Raw genomic sequence first — 25261 nt, 5'->3', positions numbered from 1 at the left:
ACTAAGATGTTCATAAAGCTTGTACGAGTTTTTAATTTCTTTTAGTTGATTCTATTGTGGTTTCACCTTTTTGTAAATAAAATGATAATTTTATTGCTTTATCCTTTTGGTAACTGCTTTGAGGTTTTTCTACAACGAAGTGGAATGTCAATTTTATGAAAAAAATAAATTTAATAAATTCCAACAAGTGTGATTTATCATGTGTGAAGTTACATTTAAATGAGAAATACTGCAGTTCCATTACTGCTGCAGTGCAGTTCAGCTATAAAATAATATTTCCAGAGTCAGGTGCTGTCTTTAGCTTTTGTTGTGAGATGCTCCTTTGTATTCAGATTAGGCCTCAATATGATAATGTAGCACTTGGGAAGGAAGATGCAGCCCAAAAGCCCAGCACTGGAGGCCAAGATAGAGAAGACCTGCACAGCTACCATGTATTTCCCCTTGGTGCTCAGGTAAGTGGGCACAAAGGACACCCAAACGCTGCAGAAGACCAACATGCTGAAGGTGATCAGCTTGGCTTCATTGAAGGACCCTGGAAGCTTCCTGGCTAAGAAAGCCACCGTGAAGCAGATAGCAGCCAGGAAGCCCATGTAGCCAAGGACAGTGTAAAACATGGCAGAAGACCCTACATTACATTGCAGGATAATCTCTCCAGGCTGAGACTGCATGTCAGACTCTGGGAAAGGGGGAGAGATGCCCAGCCAGATGGTGCAGATGACAACTTGAACACCAGAACAGGAAATGACAATGGAGTTGGCCAGACTCTTCCCCAGCCATCTCCTCACTTTGTTCCCAGGTTTTGTGGCCATGAAGGCCAGCACCACAGTGATGGTTTTAGCCAGTACAGAAGACACAGCAACCGAGAAGATGATGCTGAAGGCCGTTTGTCGAAGAAGGCAGGTTAATTTATATGGCCACCCAATGAAGAGGAAGGAGGACAAAAAGGAGAGCAAGAGAGAGACGAGGAGGATGTAGGAGAGGTCCCGATTGTTGGCTTTGACAATAGGAGTTTCCAGGAATTTAATGAAGATTCCTATCACAGAGACTGTGGTTACAGACAATGAGAGTGCCATGGAAGTCAAGAGGACCCCCAAAGTATCTTCATAGGCTAGGAAGCTGATAATTTTGGGGACACATTGATCTTGGTCCTTGCTCGGATGCTCATCTTCTGGACATTTGTTGCAATGCTCTGCATCTGCAATGAGCAAGAGAGACCACTGTCTTGGTATCTCTGTTCCATCTACAATATTGATCTAGACTCTTCAAGATTGCTTGGAACATCATTCTGGGTGGCAGCTTAGACCCATAGCATAGAATTTTCCAAATTATGCAAATCAGACTCCAAGGTGCGCATTGGGATTTCACCCTCCCTGTGTTTACTTCTACTGAAGATGCACCTTTTGGATCAGACGCCTATGGTTGGTGGGACATGCCACCCACTGTCATGCCACACATTGCTTTTCATGCCCACCTCCTCCTCCAGGTTCATCCATCCAGCTCATTAATCGTGAAGTTAGCATTTGTTTTGCTAATCTCCAGAAATAATGTAGGATCACACTTCCCCATTTCTGGAAATTAAACAAACATACAGAAACATACCCCAAATTATGTCTGTGCTCTCCTGAAAGGGCTTCCTTTCTCCCTGGCATCCCTTACCTTCCCGAGTGGAGAATGTCCCTTCCGCACATGGTGCACAAGCATAGCAGCACAATGACTTTCCTTCCTGAATCACCTTGACGTATCCTGGGTGACAGCTTTTGGTGCACTGTGACTGTGGCAAGGTCTAACCACAAAGAGAAGGAAAAGTGTTAGAAATGTATCAATAAGCTACTGAACTGAGCAGTGGCGTAGCGTGGGTTGTCAGCACCCGGGGCAAGGCAAGTTTTTAATGTATGATATTTTAGTGTTTTTTTGGTTTCTGTGGAAGCCGCCCAGAGTGGCTGGGGAAGCCCAGCCAGATGGGCGGGGTACAAATAATAAATTATTATTATTATTATTATTATTATTATTATTATTATTATTATTATTTGCTCCCCCTAACCCGTGGATTTGCGCCCCCTAACCCTAACCCCCAGATGTTGCGCCCGGTGCGGCCGGCCCCCTTTGCACCCCCCACGCTACGCCACTGGAACTGAGTCAAAGACATAGAAAAGGCATAGCCTTATTTCACTAGCAAATGACTCCAGTTTTTTAGGTTTGCCTGTCTCGATTCCCAGAATGGCCAGTTGTCCTTCAGAAGCTGCATTCACTAGTTTTCCACTTTTAGTTAGTGAATGAATTTTCTAAACTCATTTCTGCCTTTGGTCATATCTAATTAATTACCTAGTGTTGGCATCTGTCTGGGTTTCCCTACACATTTCCTCTTTTGGGGGTCCGGTGTGCATTTTACAAGAAAGATTCGGGTTTGGGTTTTTTATAAGAAATTATTATTATCATTTAAAAAATTCCTTCCAGTAGCACCTTAAAGACCAACTAAGTTAGTTCTTGGTATGAGCTTTCGTGTGCATGCAACTTCTTCAGATACACTGAAACAGAAGTTATTATTATTATTATCGGGGTGGGGCACTGTGCTCTGGAAGTAAAACTGCTATATCAGAGCAAGGCTGTTGCAGTGAAGATCAGGTAGGAGCTGGAGTCCTGATTCCGCTCAGGCTGGCAGTGGCTTGGCCTTGGGAAGCTTGGGCATGGTTTTGGGGTGTAGCTGCTGCCAGCCCAAGCCAGGGAAAGAGGTGTGCAGGTGCACCTTTTGGATTTTATTGGTATTTGGCCTATGCTTAAAAACACTGCAATGGGTAAGAGGTCTTACTGAGTCATCAACATTCTTAAATTCTCCATCCATGGCTTTTTTCACCTGTATAATCCCCTTGAGCCACACAATGGCATCCCGGTCAATGTGGAACCTGGTTTCTGGGGATGCCTGCCGCTCTATGGCTATACAGTGGTACCTCAGGTTACATACTCTTCAGGTTACATACGCTTCAGGTTACAGACTCCGCTAACCCAGAAATAGTACCTCGGGTTAAGAACTTTGCTTCAGGATAATAACAGAAATTGTGCTCCAGGGTGCAGCAGCAGCGGGAGGCCCCATTAGCTAAAGTGGTGCTTCAGGTTAAGAACAGTTTCAGGTTAATAACGGACCTCCGGAACGAATAAAGTTCTTAACACGGGGTACCACTGTAGAAGCTATAGAAGTGGTTTCTTAGGTTTGCCCATCTTGTTCTCAGAATGGCCAGTAGTCTTTCAGAAGCTGCATTCATCAGTTTTCCACGTTTCCTTATTGAATAAATTTTCTAAACTGATTTCTGCCTCTTGTCATATCTTATTAATTACTCAGTGTTGCCATAGGTCTGGGTTTCCCCTCATATGTCCTCCTTTTGGGGCCCAATGTGCATTTTACATGGTTTTTATAAGACATTATTATTATTATTATTAGTAGTAGTAGTAGTATATACTTGGGAGGGCGATGTGCTCTGGAAATCGAAGTGCAGTATCAGAGCGAGGCTGTTGCAGTGAAGATCAGGTAAGAGCTGGGGTCATGTTTCTGCTCAGACCGGCACCAACTTGGGCTTGGGTTCAGCCTTGGGCAGTTTGGGCTTGGGTTTGGGCTACTCTGCATGCCTCAGCCACTGACACCCCAAGCCAGGACAAGAGGTGTGTGGTCGTGGCAGTGCGCCCACACGTGTGTGCCTCTTTACCAGGCTTGGGCTGGCAGCGGCTGTGGCTGTCCTCTCCCCCCCCCCCATCACGATATGGTAACCCTAAATGACCTCTTTTACTACCCAACAAATTACTAGAGTGCATGGTTTTCCTTTCTCCCCCCTCAACTTGCCCTCATTTCCATTTCTTTTTTTAAAAAAATTTTTTTATTACATTTTCTATGAAAACTTCCATCATTCCATTTTCCACATCACATATTTTAGTTTGTTGAACCTCCCTCAACTCCTCTGACAGTCATCCAAAATGATTCTGCTATTTACACATTTCTTAATAGTAATATCACCTTTAAATAAAAATTTTGTATCCTTATTTACATTCTTGCGATATTCCTTAATTTTCACAAAGCTTCTTTAAAACACACTTGCGTTGTATTCTCCTCACATATAGTTTCCAAATACTCTCTAAATTTTCCCCAGTCCTCCAAAAACTTATGATCTCTTTGAAGTCTAATTTTCCCCGATAGTTTGTCCAATTCCGCATAATCGATTAATTTACTTCTCCATTCATCCAGAGTCGGTACTTGTTCTTGTTTCCACCTTTGAGCTATCAGCGTTCTCGCGGCAGTTGTTGCAGACTGGAAGAGTTTAAGATCCCTCCTATTTATTTCCTTTCTGGTTATCCCTAATAGGAAGGTCTCTGGTTTCTTTACAAAGCTGTATTTCAGCATTTTTCTTACCTCATTATATATTATTTCCCAGAACCCCTTCACTTTCTCACATTCCCACCACATATGCATAAATGTGCCCTCTTTCTCTCTACATCTCCAGCATTTATTACAGATCTTATACATTTTAGCCAACCTAGCTGGTGTCATATACCATCTATATACCATCTTCATGGCGTTTTCTTTTAATGTTATACATGCTGTGAATTTCAGATTTTGATTCCATATTTTTTACCATTCTTCCAGCTCTATACTGTACCCTAGATCTCTGGCCCAATGAATCATTACCTCTTTAACCTCCTCGTCCATCGTGTGCCATTCCAATAAGATTTTGTACATTTTAGATATAATTTTACAGTCGTTGCCCTCATTTCCATTTCTTTATGAAGTGTTTCTATACCACCGTTTAACAACAGATCAGGACATTGTATAGAAACATAAGAACACTTATCCAACTATAAAGATGTGTACATGCTATATTCTCAAGACTAAATGTACTATAAACACATATACATGTCCTTTTATTTATGTCCTATATTCAAATAGCTTCCTATTTTGCTGATATATGTATATTCTTAAAAACATTGCAATGTGTGAGAGGTCTTACATAGCAATCAATACTGATAAATTTTCCATCCATGGCTTTCCTCACCTGGGTAAATCCCTTGAGCCACACAATGGCATCCTGGTCAATGCGAAACCAGGTTTCTCGGGATGGCTGCCGCTCTAGACTCCCAATTTTCACTGAAGCTACTGAAGTGTTGGGCCACACGATCCAGGTCAAAATATCAAGGCTGGCTGCAAGTTCCCCATCTTTGTTCAAATACACGCCATCCATGGAAGTATTGTAACACTCAAAGTTACTTAGAAAAGGGTGGAACTGGAATGGCACACAGAGAAAATGAAGGTTATTTCAGCGCTGCCCATTTGGGGATAAATTTCCCTTCTTAATCCAGACAACACAGAGAACAGAGAGTAACCACAGCACAGACAGGAATCCTGTTGGGATACTGCCAGGGAGACAAAGTCCATCATGGCCCCAAGCCGTCTGCCGGACGATCCATCGATCTCCCGTAGTCACGCAGTATCAGCAATTAGTGACATGAGTTTCCTGAAATATCTTGCCACATTCCAGAGCTCATGCACACTCTATCAGCAGATAATGCACAGAAAAAGTCGCACTCAGGAGAGCATTATTTACAAGTTTTATTCAGCGTTGATCAGAACAAAGAAAGACATGACTGCCTGCGTCAGTGTCTCCAGCACACAGAGAGAAACGAAAGCAATAGAAACATAAACATCATGTGAACAGGAAATACGCAGACTCTGTGACTCACAGCCTGCTTCCTTTTAAGGTGGAACGGAAATATCCTAACAAATCCTTCACATCAGGAGTTCAATCTGGGGGCAGGAAATGGACCCCCTGAACCTTCCCTTGGCTAGGGAGATACTATGTCATTGTCCTGGAACTTGAGGAACAGTAGACCCAAAGATGCCAAAGTGATGGTGATTTTTGCTTTGTGAAGATTTTTTTCTTGGAAAGCAAGTTGACGTCTAATGTCATTTTATATGTGTTGTGGAAAGAGGAGTTATTGATCCTTACATTCCCATCTTGCTCAGCAGAAGGTGAAGACAATTTATATACAGTTAAAGCTTTATATTCAGCAATGTGAATTCCCTTATTCATTCCTTTAAAAACAAACTTTGCCTCAGAACTAAAAAGATATATATATTTAAAAATCTGATAGGCTATGAGAAGGTATTGGATATAGACGTAGAGATGTGGAAAAATTCTGATGGAACTTAAGTTCTGAGGCTCCCTGTGAAGTTCTCTCATTTCTCTAATCTTCCTCCAGGAAGGAGAATTGATACATAACCCCATTAGAGAAGGCACTAGTAGCCTCATTCCCAGCACTGCTCAGGAATTCCAAATATCAGTGCAGTTTTGAAAGCCTCAGCTCACTATATTGATTCAGAATGACACCTAATTACATTTGAATATACACACACAGAAGAGGAGGAGGAGGAGGAGGCAGAGGAGTTTGGATTTGATATCCTGCTTTATCACTACCTGAAGGAGTCTCAAAGCAGCTAACATTCTCCTTTCCCTTCCTCCCCCACAACAAACATTTTGTGAGGTGAGTGGGGCTGAGAGACTTCAAAGAAGTGTGACCAGCCCAAGGTCACCCAGCAGCTGCATGTGGAGGAGCGGAGACGCGAACCCGGTTCCCCAGATTACGAGTCTACCGCTCTTAACCACTACACCACACTGGCTCACCACAAAACCTGCTCCCAGAGTTCAAGATCTAGGGGTCTCAATTTGGATCCAGGCAGCCAAAGAAGATGGCGGCCAAAGAAGATGGCGGCTGTAACAACTTCTCCTTCGTGAACCCTCCGGATTACAAACCTTTTATTGCCTTTTATAGCCTTTTACAGCCGTCTTTATAGCTGTTTTTATTTGACTTTTAAATTTTTTTACCTCTGTTGGAAGTTTTTAATCGTTTTACTTCTATGGTTGGCCTGTCGGGGCCATATACGTATCAACAAGGATATTCAAACCCCCTGCTGAGAAAGCCTGCTACTGATTAGTAACGCCGCCTTGAAGACTGGGTTATGTTCAGCAGTGGACGAGGAGTAGCAGAGGAGTTGCGTCCATAAAGATAAGTTCTCTTTTATCTCTTTTATCTCCGTTTACCTCTACTTTGAACCTTCGTAGTTAGTGAGACAGCGACAAATGGGTCATGGCAAGCGACCAAGATCTGCTGAGAAAAGTTGTTCACCTCCAAGAGTAAAGCAGTCAAAGCTTGAATCTCCCCCACCATCTACTAACAATAACAGCAAAACGGAGCAAGTAATTGTTTCTGCGGTCGAAACATACAACCGCTTTTGGCCTCTGCATGATCAAGGAGAGTTGGAAAAGCTAGCTGATCCAGCGGGGGATGGAAGCCATAGGGAAACCCTCCTCCCTGATACCTTAATTACACCTCCGTCACTGAAACGGGAAGCATTAGGGCAAACTGCCCATGAATTAGTACCTGATCAAATACAACTGGTAATCAGGACTTTAAGCTTCATCTTCAAGGAATTGGAGGGGATTTCTTCGTCATTGAATAAACTTACACGGGCCTTTCTAGCTCATCTACCTTCCTCAACTGAGCTATCTAATTTGCATCAATCTCCTGTGCAGCTTGTGAGTACCTTAAAGAGACAACTTGACCAGAAATCTCTCCTTAAGGGCTCAAGATGCAGGCTATCACTGCCCCAAAGGAATAAGCAATCCTTGATTTTTCAACCTAATAAAGTATGTCTATCCATTTTTTCCCGTGACGCCCCCAGACTTAGGTGGAATAACCTGATGATGGCTAAAGGGTACCTACGTGATTTGTTAAATATTCCTTTTTCCCAGATAGATCTTCTATCTGTAGTACCCCTAAATGCCACGCCCTGGCCAAGGAAATTTATGCTCTCCTTCCAGTCTGCAAGGATCCCACATCTTCTTGCAAGACAAAAAGATTGGCTGGCACCCTGGGAGATTGTAACAACAAGAGTCTTTAAGGACACGAGTGTTAAACCTCTTTTTCCCAACATTTTAACCGGCAATGAACGCCCGTTTCCTTCCTCTGTCCCTATAATAAAGGGAAAAACACCTAGCCGGGTACCCCCTGTTCCACCTGCGACCGCAAGTGACCATCTAGCTAAGCTGAGGAGTGATCCAATTGCAAGCGGAGATTGGAATATCCCTGAAGAGAAAAATCTTATCTCCTCTTATGGAAAACTCCCTTCGGAAGAACAGCAGGCTATTCTCGATAGATTGGATCTACTCAAACAAAGACTCCTATCGCAAGGGGACCCCTCTATGCCGATGAGAGAGGAGAGCAGGTGCTCCACGTCCCACAAGGCGTCTCCATCAAATACCTTGATAATCTCTCAACCTGTTACTTTGTTACCCCCTATTGATCTGAATCAGCAGTCACCTGTTGACCAACAGCACCATTCTACCGTGGAGGAAGTTGATGAACTCAATACTCCCGTTTCAGACCTTATGTCCAATCAAAATATGGAGGTTGATGATTCCTTTGCCTCAATGCCTGAACTAGAATCATCCCTGCCTGAAGATCACCAGGAAATGACTACGCATGCACCATCCCCACGTTCACGTCCTTCTATACATCTGCGTGATAATTCTTCCCCATCTGCGCAGCAACTACAAGTGATGGCTGGAACACCTCTTAGCGCTACCCTGGTTAAGACTGACAACTCCGCCGGATCTACTAGTATAGCCCATCAAAGACTTGCTACTACTCACCTCAATGAACAGCATCCAACCTCACCAACTTTGCCTAATTCTTCCTCCCCGGCAAAACCCTTCCTGCCTGTTAATGTTACCAAATCATGGATTCAATCAACACAGAAGAAGACCTTATCCACACAAACTAAAATTACCGATTTTCTTATAGGTCCTCGTTCTACCTCCAAGAACCCATTAAACAACTCAAAGTGACAATTACCGGGACAGCACAAGGACCCGACATTATCAATACTTAGCTGGAACATCGCTGGTTGGAGAACCAAAAAATCAGACCCCGAATTCAGGAAGTACATAAACTCATTTAATATCATTCTATTCCAAGAAACGTGGGATGAGGAAGAGATTATCATAGATGGCTTCGATCTTCTAACACTTCCGGCCTCCCCTTCCTTGAAAGGAGGTCGCCCCAAAGGGGGTCTTTTGATTGGGATCTCACTCCAACTTCGCACCAAATTCACTCTGGTACGGGCTTCCCCGCCTTTTGCTCTATCTGGACTGATCACAGAAGGGAAGTCCTCATTACTAATTACTAATGTTTATCTCCCCCCCGAAGGCTCAGCACCTGATCTTGATTGGAGATGGGAATCATTTGAAAATCACCTATTGTCGTGTCATACCAAATGCCCTAACTCGTATTCCTTAATTGGGGGAGATTTTAATGCTCGTATTGCCACTAATTGGGACCTACTAACCAAGTCCAAATGGTGGACTCCCCCATGTTTGGACAACTTTGACTTGGAACATACCAGAATTAGAACTTCAAAGGACAACAGAGTAAACAAAGCAGGAGTGACCCTTTACCAAATGGCCATTCGCTTGAATCTAGTATTCTTGAACGGCACCTTCCCCCCCGATATACCGGGGGAGTTCACTCACCTGGGACCAACATCTAACAGTGTTATCGATTACTTCTTGATCTTCGCAAATTTGGCCGTTAATGTACTTTCCTTCCAAGTTGAAAATCAACATTTCAGTGATCACCTCCCAGTAGTGACCACTTTGTCATTGTTCCGGCGCCAGAAGGACTATAAAAACTCAGTCCTTCTGGAAACCTCATCATCGGTCCAAATAAGAGGGATCAAATGGTCGGAGGCTGTGGCCCAAAAATACCAGGATTTTTTCCATAGGGAAATCACTGCCTATCTACCTCAAATAACTACTGATTTACAAGATTCCAATTCGGTTCTGAAACTTTTTAACCTTCTTACAACAAACCTTACCACTTTTTTTACATCACCTCCTCAAAAGGCGAAAGTGGCGCATTGCAGTGCTGGGGCCCCTTGGTTTAACACCTCTTGCAAACAAGCAAGATCCCTTCTTCGTTCCATCTATAATGAATACAAAAACTCTAATGCCCAAGCTCTACCATCCTCCTATTTACAAGCCAAAAGAGCATACAAACAGACTTTAAAGCTGGCCAAACGCGAGTGGCATCAAAAGCGTTGGCGAGCCTTGATAGCGGCCTCTAGATCCCGCAGACCACAGGAATTTTGGGCTCTGATAAACATAAGAGGAAGGAAGTACCCACTGACGATTATCCCTGCGCCCACATGGGAAAAATTCTTGAGTAAATATTTCTCCTTGGCAGAGGAATCCAACTCATCCACGGAATTCCGAGCCGACCATCTACCTTTGTGGCCCCCTACCGACCCAGACCTGATAATGGACTTGATATTAGATCTGAAAACGGGCAAAGCCCCCGGGCCGGATCTAGTCCCTGCTGAGGCTATTGTTGCGCAACCGAGGTGGTGGGCTGAAATTCTGGCCAAAGTCTTTGACGCAATTAATTCTACGGGGCTTATCCCTAGGTCATGGAAGGGGGCCGTGATCGTGCCAGTCCATAAAAAGGGTCCCCCTGCTGACCCGGAGAACTATCGGAACATCAGCCTTTTGTCTATCATCGCGAAAATCTATGCAAAATTTTTGCTGTCTAAGCTGTCTCATTGGGCAAACGACTCAAATCTGATTGGCCATGAGCAAGCGGGCTTTAGGAACAATTACTCGACCTCTGACCATATGGTAATTATGTATCATCTTGCCAGAAAATATTCTGCCCCGAGGCGGGGGCGCCTATGTGTCGCTTTCATAGACCTAAAGGCCGCCTTCGACAGTATCCCAAGAAACTGTCTATGGAAGAAACTAGAGAGATGGGGCATAGATAGAAGACTGTTATGGCTTATAACCCAATTACACCACGGGTCGTCGGCTAGAGTGAGACTCACACCTGCGGGAAACCTATCCAACGAGGTCCCAATAAATAGAGGTGTGCGCCAAGGCTGCATTTTGGCCCCACTCCTCTTCAACCTGTTTATTAGCGACATGAAGCTCTTTCTGAATGAGTCTCAAGCCAACATTCATGCCCCCCGCCTAGCCGATTTTCGCTGCCCTTTGCTCCTATACGCCGATGATGCAGCAATCCTTTCCTACTCTAGAGTCGGTTTATGCAGAGCTCTAAAGATTTTTGCGGCTTATTGCAAACTCAACCATCTGACAATTAATCATGGGAAATCTAAAGTCCTGGTCTTTACCAGGTCTCGGAAAACTTACAGCTGGAAGTTAGATGGAGTCCAATTAGAACAGGTTTTTAAATTTAAATACCTGGGAGTCTTCTTTCACTACAACCTAAGCTGGAAGCCACAGATACAGTATTTACTAAACAAAGGGAAAACAATACTTTATGCTCTACTCCAATTTTTTGCGGCTGACGGAGCCTCCCACATCCCCTCTGCATTGAAGGTATACCACGCAAAAGTGGTTTCCACCCTCTGCTATGCTGCCCCGCTCTGGGCCCCTGGGTCCAATTTAACATTGCTGGAGACATTGCAGAATCAGTTTCTCCGTCGCCTCCTGAAACTCCCCATGTGTGTGAGCAACGCAGCCATACGTCTGGAGTTAAGGATTGCAACATTGGAGACTGTCATCTGGAAGCGAGTCTTTGGCTATTGGCTGTCCAGCTGGCATAGGCTTCCCGACCATTACCTTTTTCAGTGCCTCTGGCGGGACGAATTTGTTAATCCGTGGGTAGGAAAAATCCATGCCAAACTTCTGAGCATCGGAATTTCCCCAGCGGACTCCCTAAAGATGAACTTACGCTCAGCTAAAAGCCTCATTGAGCAAAGATTAGCAGACATTGAAAATCAACACAACCTTGCCAGAGGTGGGGGTGTCTGCTCCCCCAGGTATCACGGAATAACCCCACCACTTGACCTTCCATCATACATGTCATCTCTTTCATCAGTACCACACCGACTTGCATTTATTCGTGCAAGGTTCAATGTCCTTCCATCGAACCTGCTGAGCCACAGATTTTCCAAGGGTTTGGTGTCTCCGCTATGCGTGTGTGATGGGAAAACTGTTGAATCTCTTCCACATATAATGTTCAACTGTCCCCTACATAGCATAGCCAGGACTAAATTCCTGGGCCCTGCTTTACTGCGCTTGGTTGGCAGGCCTGTTGAGTCACACGCCGCACTGCTTTTGCAGGATACAGATCCTTCTGTTACTCTGCAGGTGGCAAGATTCCTGAATGCGGTTATCTCACACGCAAAAACCACCAAAAAACAACAACAACATCAAAATCTAATCGGACAGTTATGATGAGAGTGCATGTCGGATCTCGTCTTCAGTTTTCCTTTTTCTGTGAACCGTCCCTTGGAGCTCTCCGGGCCACATCCTGTTATTTGGCTCTGCCCAATGACCCACCCTTGCATCGCAGTGTTCACCTTCTGTTGTCAGATATTTCGGTTTTTAAGCCTTTGTGCTTTTTTATGTTTGTACATATTTTATGGGCTAATAGCCGTAAATAAATAAATGAAATAAATGAAATGAAATTGGATCCAGGGTTTGTGTTCCCTTGGAAGGAGGCACTGTGGAGACTGGTATCTGCATGCATATAATATGTATATTTCAGTGGAGCTATCAGGGATGGAAAAAGGAATACCTGCCATGGCTGTAGCCTCTGAAGCCTCCGCCCGTCTCCTCCACCCATCATTGCCACCTGCTTGGATCTGGATGAGTAAGCAGCATTTAAGGCATGTGCCACAGCATACGCACTGCTATAGATGTTGTAGTTGTCTGGAGAAAGACTCTGCACAAGGATATCCAGGGGCAATTCCCCTTTTTGGTCACATCTGAGACGTTCTTTCGCAGAAAACAAGTGCTTTGAAATGAAACAATCAAACACTTCCTTCCAGTAAGGAACTAAGCGACTGAAGTCAAAATTGTCATGTTTCAGGGCAACTTCTGTCTGAATTAAGAAGGAAAAGAAACAGTGGCGGTGCTGGAGTTGTAATCTCCAGTCAGACAGTGTTGGGGTGATGTCCCACAAAGCATTTGTGATCCAGACTTTCCCCTCAGTGGACTGTAGCCACAATGTGAGTATTTGATGTATAAAGAATATCCCGCTGAAGAAAGAACAAGTCTCTGCATAGTAAACAAATACATTGACTTGTCTCCATGTGACAAATGAATCAACATCAATTTTCACTTCATACTGAGTCGTTTCTGGGATTCTGTATGAGACGGCAGCACAAATCCCATTCGAGGTGAGCATAGGGGTCAAGGACCTCACGAACCTTTCTCCGTTGTCATTGTTTGGAGCAAAGAGACCGATCCACGTCCATCTGAAATGCAGGAGCAACTTGACAATCCCTGTGTATTGGTGGTCATATTTGGGCATCATCCGGTAGAAAAAAGGGAACTGAGTTTTATCATTGATGTCATGGGAGACAAAACCATAACTAACCTGGAAGGGAAGTGAAAAGAAAAGTGTCTTGCTTGGCTCCCATTGAATCACTTTGTATTCATGTCTCATCCCCATATCACAGAATTTCCATATGAAATATATATATATTTATTAATAGAGAAATTGTGCCAGTAACAATCCTAACCAGGTCTGCTTAAAAAGAATTTCTTGGGAATTAGCCCAAACCCTAGTCATACTAACATTATTTCAATAGACTCTCTGTTGTATTCATTCTGTGTGGATTGGAGCGAAATTCAACCTAGAAGGATTTAGAAAGAAAGAAGGCTGTTGAAAGGACAAATAAAGCTCGAGACTGACAGTAACTTTGTCCCCCAGACAGAGAAAAAGGCCATTCAAAGCAAAGTGAAATTAAAGTGCACCCCATTTCACACCTGTGGGATTTTGTAGATGCCCAACATGTTCGAAATATGGAGAGAGATTTCAGAGTCTGCACCATCTAAAACAGCCAGCAGGTTATTCTGCCTTCCACACCTGTAGTTTGGAATACTTGCACGACCGGTATAGAGCAGCTCTACCATGGCGTCGTATGTGATTCTTGCATTGTGATAGTTCTCAAAGATATTGTAGCCCAGGGTGATGTTGGGCAAGAGCCTGGGATTCTGGTTGATCTCGTGGATGGCGAGCAGGAAGGCCAGATTGTGGAGTAAATCTATGTCTTTACATCTGCAAGATATCATATATTCTGTATCATCACCCTCAATTTAACAACACATGTAACTTTCCTCCCTCTGCAACATGAAGGGAATTTTGAAGCAATATAAATTTAGTTTTAGGGTGATACTCATGCTCAGTCATAAACAGGTTTTTAATAGCCAACCCACCTTGAAATGTTGGGACAATACTCACCACAAAGGCAAGGCAGATGTGTCTATCCAATAATGTAGTGGTATATTCAGATGTGACAGTGTCTGTCATGACAGTAACAGCCATGCCACCTTCTAGGTTTGTACAACCTTACAAGAAAGACTTTTCATACTATGTCATGATACAATGATAAAATTGAAAATGCAACTTAAAACCAATAAACAGCAAGGCAAAAGGAAATAAGGCATTGATCCAGGGGATTTGGAGACATACACCAGGGTCCAATCTTATGGGTCAGGTAAAAGCTTCAATCTGTTATCAGAGTGTGCTATTCAAAATAAGATGGTGAAAATAGCTGGAGGGTTCATATTGCTCCCTTCCAGAATTGCATTGCAAAACAGAGACATATGAAGAGACTGGGATTTAGCAGGGAACGATGCAAGGAAATACCCACATCTCTTTTAATGAGGTTTATAGCATTAGATTTCTGGTTTCCTACCATTAAACTCATCCCCACATAATTTACTTACGGAGATATGTGGATAAAAGGATCCTGGGAGAAAGAGCCTGGTTGAGATATTCCACTTAGTGTGGGGATAATCCCACCGATGAGATGGTCTCCTGCTCTGTAAAAGTTAAAGGGATTATACTGATCTCTCACTAAATTCAAGGGACATTTTCCCTTCAGCTGCCCATAGACGTTGTAGAGCAGAAGTAGTATTATCATGGACATGTCTGAGGCTCTCACTCACTTCCCTCTCGCCCACTTGTTTCAAAGAAGCCAAAACTGAACAAAACTGCCTGCTATCAATGATTTTTCTAATACAGATAAGTCCCACCATGGCTTCTCATTCAAAGAGGGTGATATCACACTGACAGTATCCCTGCTATTTTGTAACCCCCAACCCAAGATCTCAGTGGAGTGCAACATATTTATACCTCAACCTTTTTCAGGCTTGATGTAAGAAATTGCATCTTGTTGCTCCCAAATCTGGCAGTTTCTGCTAATGGTCTCAGATGTGATATTCATGGAAGTCCCTCGAGCTTTGGCAGAATTAGAGAACTAAATCACCATGATTTACACAATGATAAAGGGAAGAATTGCCTCTCCAATGGATCACAACTCTCTATGTGGCTCCTTGCACAGGTGCTTGGGTGGAGCAAAATTTGTTTACAAAAACTCAACAATGATCCAACAAAACGAGGTTGGGATTAGAAAAAGCGGGCTGCGTTACAGTGGAGAAAAATCTACCATCCACAAAGACCTCCTGTGAAAAATTTTGGGAAAACAGAATAAACATGTTAGGATTACAAAAACAAACAAACATGAAACCAGCACACCAATATTGGCACTTTATCGTTTGCTTGAATGAGAAGTAACTATTAGTCTCATGGTCAAGATTCCCAATCTCAAGGGACACTGATTCTTTGAGACCAAGCTGGTTTTGTTTGTTTGATGTATTTTAATATATTTTTTGGAAGCTGCCCAGAGTGGCTGGGGAAGCCCAGCCAGATGGGCGGGGTATAAATAATAAAATATTATTATTAATAATATTTTGGCTCCCACAGTATCTGTTGACATAGGGCAGGGCCCCTCAGTGTTGAGGGGGTGTAGGTTGCTGAGTGTGGAGCCGAGTGTGGCTGAGTTTCAGTGGCCGGTTCCTCCGGAGCAGGAGACAAGAGGAGCCGCCGGCATTAAAGCTGCTGGGCTCCATCCTCGGTCTCCTCCTGACGAAACAGCTTTGCACCTGTGTGACATCACACCCGTGTGATGCGTGATGGTCCCCCTCAATCTTGGATACAATGTTTACCATACCTAATAGCCAATCACACAATCCCACTACCCTTCTGAGAAATACCTCTCCCCACCCTCTCACTATATGAGGGTCTGGTGACTTCTGTTTCAGAGTATCTGAAGCAGTGTGCATGCACACAAAAGCTTGTACCCAGAACAAACTTAATTGGTCTCTAAGGTGCTACTGGACATTTTTTTAATTTTTTCAGAAGGATTCTTTTAAAGACTTTTTTTTTTAGAAAAAAAAATTTTTTAAGGACTTGATTCTTTTAAAGAATTTTTTTAGGGAAGAGTTTTTTAATCCTTTTCAAGATTTTTAATTTATTTATTTCAAAATCTTTATGAATGACTTGGATGAATGAATTGAAATGACACTAATCAAATTTGCAGATGAATCCAAACTGGGAAGGGTAACTAATGCTTCCAAAGGTGGACAGAATTAGGATTTAGGATGATCAAATGAGATTGGAAAACCAAGCCCAAATAAAAAAATCATAATTTCAATAGGGACAAGTCTGCTTACCTTAAACGGTTAGACGGCATTGCAGTCATAGAATCATAGAATCATAGAATCATAGAGTTGGAAGAGACCACAAGGGCCATCGAGTCCAACCCCCTGCCAAGAAGGAAACACCATCAGAGCACTCCTGACATATGGTTGTCAAGCCTCTGCTTAAAGACCTCCAAAGTAGGAGACTCCACCACACTCCTTGGCAGCAAATTCCACTGTCAAACAGCTCTTACTGTCAGGAAGTTCTTCCTAATGTTTAGGTGGAATCTTCTTTCTTGTAGTTTGGATCCATTGCTCCGTGTCCGCTTCTCTGGAGCAGCAGAAAACAACCTTTCTCCCTCCTCTATGTGACATCCTTTTATATATTTGAACATGGCTATCATATCACCCCTTAACCTCCTCTTCTCCAGGCTAAACATGCCCAGCTCCCTTAGCCGTTCCTCATAAGGCATCATTTCCAGGCCTTTGACCATTTTGGTTGCCCTCCTCTGGACACGTTCCAGTTTGTCAGTGTCCTTCTTGAACTGTGGTGCCCAGAACTGGACACAGTACTCCAGGTGAGGTCTGACCAGAGCAGAATACAGTGGCACTATTACTTCCCTTGATCTAGATGCTATACTCCTATTGATGCAACCCAGAATTGCATTGGCTTTTTTAGCTGCCGCATCACACTGTTGGCTCATGTCAAGTTTGTGATCAACCAAGACTCCTAGATCCTTTTCACATGTACTGCTCTCAAGCCAGGTGTCACCCATCTTGTATTTGTGCCTCTCATTTTTTTTGCCCAAGTGCAATACTTTACATTTCTCCCTGTTAAAATTCATCTTGTTTGTTTTGGCCCAGTTCTCTAATCTGTCAAGGTCGTTTTGAAGTGTGATCCTGTCCTCTGGGGTGTTAGCCACCCCTCCCAGTTTGGTGTCATCTGCAAATTTGATCAGGATGCCCTTGAGTCCATCATCCAAGTCGTTGATAAAGATGTTGAATAAGACCGGGCCCAAGACAGAACCCTGTGGCACCTCGCTAGTCACTCTTCTCCAGGATGAAGAGGAACCATTGATAAGCACCCTTTGGGTTCGGTCAGTCAGCCAGTTACAAATCCACTGAGTGGTAGCATAGTCAAGACCGCATTTTACCAGCTTCTTTACAAGAATATAATGGGGCACCTTGTCAAATGCCTTGCTGAAATCAAGGTAGGCTATATCCACTGCGTTCCCTTCATCTACCAGGCTTGTAATTCTGTCAAAAAACGAGATCAGGTTAGTCTGACATGACTTATTTTTCAGAAATCCATGCTGACTATTGGTGATCACAGCATTCCTTTCTAGGTGCTCACAGACTGTTTGCTTAACGATCTGCTCCAGAATCTTCCCTGGTATTGATTTCAGACTGACTGGTAATTATTTGGGTCCTCTCTTTTCCCCTTTTTGAAAATAGGGACAACATTTGCCCTCCTCCAGTCTGCCGGGACTTCGCCTGTTCTCCAGGAATTCTCAAAGATGACTGCCAGTGGTTCTGAGATCACATCTGCCAGTTCTTTTAATACTCTTGGATGCAGTTCATCTGGCCCTGGAGACTTGAATACATCTAAACTAGCCAAGTATTCTTGTACTATCTCCTTAGTTATTCTGGGCTGTGTTTCCTTTGCTGAATCATTTGCTCCAAATTCTTCAGGTCGGGCATTGTTTTCTTTATCAGAGAAGACTGAGGCAAAGAAGGCATTGAGGGGTTCAGCCCTTTCTGTGTCCCCTGTTTGCATTTCACCATCTTCTCCTCTGAGTGACCCCACTGTTTCTTTGTTCTTCCTTTTGCTACGAACATACCCATAAAAGCCTTTTTTGTTGCTTTTAACCTCTCTAGCAAGCCTGAGTTCATTCTGAGCTTTACCTTTTCTGACTTTGTGTCTACACGTGCTGGCTATTTGTTTGAATTCCTCTTTGGTGGTTTCCCCCCTTTTCCATTTTTTGTACACACCCTTTTTTAATCTTAACTCAGTTAAAAGTTCTTTAGATAGCCACCCTGGCTTCTTTAGGCACCTTCCATGTTTCCGTCTCATTGGTATTGCCTGAAGTTGTGCTTTTACTATCTCCCTCTAAACAAACTCCCAGCCATCATGAACTCCCTTTCCTTTTAGTATTACTGTCCATGGGATCTCATCCAGCACTTCCCTAAGTTTTATGAAGTCGGCTTTCTTAAAGTCAAGAAATTGAGTCCTAGTATGCTTGGCTGCTCCTTTCCGCTGTATAGTAAACTTCAGAAGAGCATGATCACTCGCGCCTAATGATCCTTCCACTTCTACCCCACTAACCAGGTCATCAACATTGGTTAGGACCAGATCTAAAATGGCTGTTCCTCTTGTTGCTTCTCCCACTTTCTGGACAATGAAGTTGTCTGCAAGGCCAGTGAGGAATCCGTATGACCTTATGGCTGAGTTTGACATCCAACAAATATCTGGGTAATTGAAGTCCCCCATTACTACTATCTCCCTTCCTTTTGCATGCTTGGCCATCTGTTCCAGGAAGGCATCATCTATGTCCTCCGTTTGGCTTGGGGATCTATAGTAAACTCCCACAATGAGGTCTCTGTTATTCTTCTCTCCCTTAATTTTGACCCAAATGCTCTCACTTTGGCTTTGAGGTTCTAAATCTTGGATCTCTTCACAGGTATACACATCCCTGACATATAACGCCACTCCTCCTCCTTTCTTGTCTGGTCTGTTTCTCTGAAATAGATTGCATCCCCCCATTTTTACATTCCAATCGTGGGACGTATCCCACCAGGTTTCAGTGATGCCTATTATGTCATATTTAGTTTGCTGTACCAAGAGCTCAAGCTCATCTTGTTTATTTCCCATGTTTTGCGCATTAGTGTACAGACATTGAAGTCCATTAATCATTCCCCCATGTCTCTTATTTAAGGATTTTTTCCTCCCACCACTAGGTCTGCGTGCTGTTTGCTCCATTTGGTCTATGACATTTGGATGATCATCTTCATCGATTGATAGACTCCTACCTTCAGGAGCACTGTCTCCCTCCCCCACATTAGTCAGTTTAAAGCCCTCCTGATGAGGTTTCTGAGATTTTTGGCAAAAACATTTCTCCCAACCGTTGTGAGGTGCAGCCCATCGCTTGCCAGAAGTCCATCTTCAAGAAACTGCAGTCCGTGATCTAAGAATCCAAACCGTTCCTGTTTACACCATTTGCGAAGCCAGCTGTTCACTTCCACTATTTTTTCCTCTCTCCCTGGGCCACGTCGTTCAACTGGGAGGACAGATGAGATGACAATTTGTGCATTTAGTTGCTTCAATTTCCTGCCCAGAGCCTCGGAGTCTCTTTTGATCTTCTGGAGGCTATTGCTTGCAGTGTCATTGGTTCCCACATGAACCAAGAGGAAGGGGTATTTGTCAGTGGGTTTTATGATTCCTTGCAGTCGTTCAGTTACATCTTGGATCTTAGCCCCGGGGAGACAGCACACTTCCCTAGACATCTTGTCAGGCCCACAGATCACTGCTTCTGTTCCCCTCAGTAGGGAATCCCCTATCACCACTACATGCCTCTTCTTAGGTTTGGCCGGGGTTCTTCCATGAGCTGTCCGTTCCAAGGTCACCTGCACATTCCCTGAGGACTGACTTTGCTGCTCATCTTCATATACCTGATCAACTGTAATGAGGGAGAGATCCTCAAATGGAGTCTGCTCTTCATCTTCCATGCTAGGGGAGAGGACCTCAAAGCGATTGTGTATTTCTAAACAATCAGAACGAACCCTGGGCCTCCTACTTCTTTGAGTCACGTTTCTCCATATATCTGGCTCCTGTGTTGGTGAACTAGCCTCCTTCTCAGGGGAGTCCCCTGTCTCCTCCTTGGTGGAGACGGTGTGCTCTGTTGCTTCCAAGAAGAGCTCCAGCTCTCTAATTCTTTGGAGCGTAGCTACACGTTCCTCCAGTTGCTGGACTTTGTCTTTTAAGAGGGCAATCAACATGCAATTGCTGCAGGTAAAGCTGCCTGCAACCTTTGGCAAGATGGCAAACATTGCGCAGGAATCGCAGGCGACTGCAGCTGTTCCCTCCCCCTCCATCTTGAGAACGTGTCATTGGGGGTGGCTACAGTGGTCCTCCATCATAAAAAGCGTGAAGACTTGACAAATAACTCCCCCCACAAAAAAAACCTAGGTCTCCCCCAACAAACGTTTGAGACTAGCTCTCCTAAATCTAAAAGATGGATCAAACTGCGCGCGCCACTGCCCTGCTAGCTCTGATAAGCTCCTCCCACAGCTAATCCCCTGCCTCAACAGAAACCCTGCCCCCTCTGACCTTTGCACAGGGAGAAGAGCTAATCAGCCACAAAGAAACACACAAGAAAACCCTTTTTGCTCCTTCTTCAACTGCTGCCCTGCTAGCTCTGGCCACAGCCCCACGTCAGCGATCCAGTGGCTGGCTGGGGAGGACTACAAGCCTGCCTGTGGATTGGCCAATGGCAGGCAAGCCTAGATCTGGGGATTCCCTAAGGGACAGGCCCAACCAGCCAATGCACATCACTTGCGTCTGCCCAAGGGGAATAAATTGAGGCCCGCCCAGCACACCTTGGTTTCCCCCTCCTATCTCCCACGCTCCGATTCCTTTTTTCATTGGTTTTTTCTTTCATTTTAAAAATATTTTTATTAATTTTTCAACAAAAATAAAGCAAACAATGACAACCACAAAGAAAATTACCCACCACATATGATAAAATGTATCCTCTGTTTCTCTACATTTCCAACACTTATTAGATCTGGTTCTACATATTTTTGCTAATTTAACCAGGGTTAGATACCACCGATACATCATTTTCATATAGTTCTCTTTCAGTAGAGTATGTGACTTCCAAAGCCTTTCCCAATCCATCATTAGTATATTATGTCCCACATCTTTCACCCATTTTATCATAACACATATGACCTGTTCCTCTTTGGTGTCCCACTCCAAGAGCAGATTGTACATTTCTGACAGCATTTTTGTCCTACCTTCTACTATTTCCCTCTGAAATCTTGACGTTTCATATCTAAATCATTTCTTTTTATCATTTTTAAAAGTTTCATTTAATTGAGAATATTGTAACCAGCCTATTACTTTTTCTCTAACTTCTTCAAAATCTTTTAATTTTAATTGGTTGTCTGTTTCTGTTAACAGCTCTCTATATGTCGGTCAATTTGTCCTCATATTCACTTTTTTTCAAAGATCTTGCTTCTAATGGGGAAAGCCATCATGGTGTTTTCTGTTCTAACAGATCTTTAGATTTCTCCCAGACTTTAAGAATCGAGTTTCTTTTTATATGATTATAGAATCCTTTGTGAACTTTTGTCTTATGATACCATAGATACCCATGCCAACCAACTCTATTATCATGACCTTCCAAATGTAATAAATCAGCATTTGTTAAATTTATCCAATTTATCCAATCCCAGATTCAGCAAACGCATGATGCTTTATAATATAATCTTAAATCCGGTAGAGAGAAACCTCTTCAATCTTTAACATCCATTAATAATTTATGTTTAATTCTTGGGTCCCCCCCCAGATAAATCTTATAATGTCTTTTTTCCATTCTTTGAAACAGCTCACACTGCTTACCACCGGGATTGACTGAAATAAAAACAACATTTTTGGCAATACATTCATCTTAATTACTGAAATTCTTCCTAATAAAGACAAACTCATCCTTCCCCAAATTTCTAAATTCCTTTTTTTATTATTTCCATAATTTTTCATAATTATCTTCAAATATATTAATATTATTGACTGTCAACCATATTCCCAAATATTTAACTTTTTTATACATACTTATCTCTTCTGCTGTATCTCCTTTTTAGCTTGCTCTGAAACATTCTTCACTAAAAGCTTAGTCTTATTTTTATTCAATTTAAAACCTGATACTTGTCCAAATTCCAGTATTTTTTTCTAATACTTTTGGTAATGAGATTATAGGGTCCTCAACTGTTATTACAAGGCCATCCGCGAATGCTTTAAATTTATATGCTTTATTTCCTACTTTTATTCCTCTGATGGTTTCTTCTGCTCTTATATTTCTCACCAGAACCTCTAATACTAAGATAAACAATAATGGTGACAAGGGGCATTCTTGTCTTGCCTCTTTCAAAATTTTGCATTTCTCAGTAATAACACTATCCACAATTAATCTTGCTTGCTGCTTTGAATAAATTGCATCTTTTCCTCTTCCGAACCTTTCCCCGAAATTCAACTCTTCTAAAGCCTTATGCATAAATGACCAAGAAATATTATTTTCAGTGTCAATAAACATCAAGGCTCCTTCTTTGGAGGTCTTTAAGCAGAGGCTTGACAACCATATGTCAGGAGTGCTCTGATGGTGTTTCCTGCTTGGCAGGGGGTTGGACTCGATGGCCCTTGTGGTCTCTTCCAACTCTATGATTCTATGATTCTAAGGCTGCTTGTTTTTCATTTCCTACCTCCACGTACTCTATGACATCAATTACATTCTTTATATTTATATTATCTTTCACCTGACGACCTAGAAGAAATCCTGCTTGGTCATGATGTATTATATCTAACAATATTCCTTTCATTCTATTGGCTAATATGTTTGCAAATAATTTATAATCGTTACTTAATAACGAAATTGGCCTATAGTTTTAGATTAACAACAGCTCAGTCTCTTGTTCGGGAATCTCAGCTTTTCCGTCATATATCCCACCCTCCAATTCTTTTTTCATATGTTTTTTTTCTTTCTTGCTAAAACCTTGCTATGGACTTTTTAGGACCAAGCTGGACTTTTTGCACTTGGCAAATTAGCACCAACCACTTGGTTTTCACCTACTTCACAGCAATCGTCATAACCTTGTTAGGTTAGGTATTGGGTAAGCCTTAGTCTTAGCTGGAGGGGAGGTTGTAGCCTCTGCCTGCCCCTTCTTAGTTGAGGGAAGCCTGTTTAAGGGATCTGCAAGGAGTTGCTTCTGTTGGGATGCCATAGCACTCCTATGATTCTATGATTCTATGAGTTGGGTGCATCTAGATCAAGGGAAGTAATAGTGCCACTGTATTCTGCTCTGGTCAGACCTCACCTGGAGTACTGTGTCCAGTTCTGGGCACCACAATTCAAGAAGGACACTGACAAACTGGAACGTGTCCAGAGGAGGGCAACCAAAATGGTCAAAGGCCTGGACACAATGCCTTATGAGGAACGGCTAAGGGAGCTGGGCATGTTTAGCCTGGAGAAGAGGAGGTTAAGGGGTGATATGATAGCCATGTTCAAATATATAAAAGGATGTCACATAGAGGAGGGAGAAAGGTTGTTTTCTGCTGCTCCAGAGAAGCGGACACGGAGCAATGGATCCAAACTACAAGAAAGAAGATTCCACCTAAACATTAGGAAGAACTTCCTGACAGTAAGAGCTGTTCGACAGTGGAATTTGCTGCCATGGAGTGTGGTGGAGTCTCCTCCTTTGGAGGTCTTTAAGCAGAGGCTTGACAACCATATGTCAGGAGTGCTCTGATGGTGTTTCCTGCTTGGCAGGGGGTTGGACTCGATGGCCCTTGTGGTCTCTTCCAACTCTATGATTCTATGATTCTATGATTCCTCCAAAGGGAACCCTCAAGGGGTACCCCTATTTGATGTAGGTCATAGTCCCCCCTTCCCATGGTGTCAGTTACCCTTAGATAAGCACCCTAGAAGATGGGCTGGATTTAGTTAAATGTCTTCACCCAATGCCTATGCCAAACCTTTTACATCTGTATCCGATAAAGTCGTGACCTCTTTGAACCCAAAATCTGTATGCTAATGTCTTATCAGGTGACTCAATACATAAGGAGTGACTTGGTCACGGGGCCTTGGCATGCAAATGTCAGGTTCGAAACTTAGGCAGGATGAACCAGCTGCACAACTTTAAGATGCGGGACACGTGGCTTGCCAGTAATACATGTGTAAAGGATCTAGGAGGCTTAGTAGGCCACAAGCTTAACGTGAGTCAACAGTATGATGTAGCAGTGGAAAAGCTAACATTATTCTAGGTTGCATCATCAGACGTATAGTGCCCAGAACAAGGGAAGCAATAGCATGGAACATGTGCAGTGGAGGGCAACCAAGATGATCAAGGGTCTGGAAGCCTTATGATAAATGGTTGAGGGAGTTGGCTATGTTTAGCCTGGAGAAGAGGACAGTGAGAGGAGATGTGAGAGGCATATCTAAAGGGCTGTCCCATGGAAGATGGAGCGAGCTTGCTTTAGCCTGCCCTGGAGACTAGGACCTGAAGGAATGTGGGAATTGCACTAGATGACCCGCAGGATCCCTTCCAATTCTACAATTCTATGATGATGTAGAAGAAGAAGAAGAAGAAGAAGAAGAAGAAGAAGAAGAAGAAGAAGAAGAAGAAGAAGAAGAAGAAGAAGAAGAAAAGAAGAGTTTGGATTTGATATCCCACTTTATCACTACCCTAAGGAATCTCAAAGTGGCTAACATTCTCCTTGCCTTCCTCCCCCACAACAAGCACTCTGTGAGGTGAGTGAGGCTGAAAGACTTCAAAGAAGTGTGACTAGCCCAAGGTCACCCAGCAGCTGCATGTGGAGGAGCAGAGACGTGAACCCAGTTCCCCAGATTACGAGTCTACCGCTCTTAACCACTACACCACACTGGCTCTCCAGTGAGTCTATGTGTCTGTTGGATGTGTGTGGAGTTTGGCCTAAACTTTGCTAA

General features: G+C 43.2%; 2 protein-coding genes across 2 annotated transcripts in view; one reads left to right on the top strand and one right to left on the bottom strand.

Annotated features, from left to right (window-relative positions):
* Positions 1 to 25261, top strand: part of LOC310701103 (vomeronasal type-2 receptor 26-like) — a 255322-nt gene that overhangs the window by 83822 nt on the left and 146239 nt on the right. The gene's annotated exons all lie outside the window — the stretch shown is intronic.
* Positions 285 to 14992, bottom strand: LOC310700970 (vomeronasal type-2 receptor 26-like; the record flags this gene model as incomplete). Its single annotated transcript, XM_083490927.1, has 6 exons — positions 285 to 1195; positions 1657 to 1783; positions 5034 to 5261; positions 12631 to 13434; positions 13827 to 14118; positions 14790 to 14992. 6 exons carry the CDS (start codon positions 14990 to 14992, stop codon positions 285 to 287), a joined length of 2565 nt encoding a protein of 854 aa, XP_083347053.1.

This window comes from Podarcis liolepis, assembly GCF_965112155.1.
Source record: "Podarcis liolepis genome assembly, chromosome: 2".
NCBI classification, from domain to species: Eukaryota; Metazoa; Chordata; class Lepidosauria; order Squamata; family Lacertidae; genus Podarcis; species Podarcis liolepis.
The sequence above is the reverse complement of the archived record's forward strand: the minus strand, read 5'-3'. Positions and strand labels throughout refer to the sequence as shown.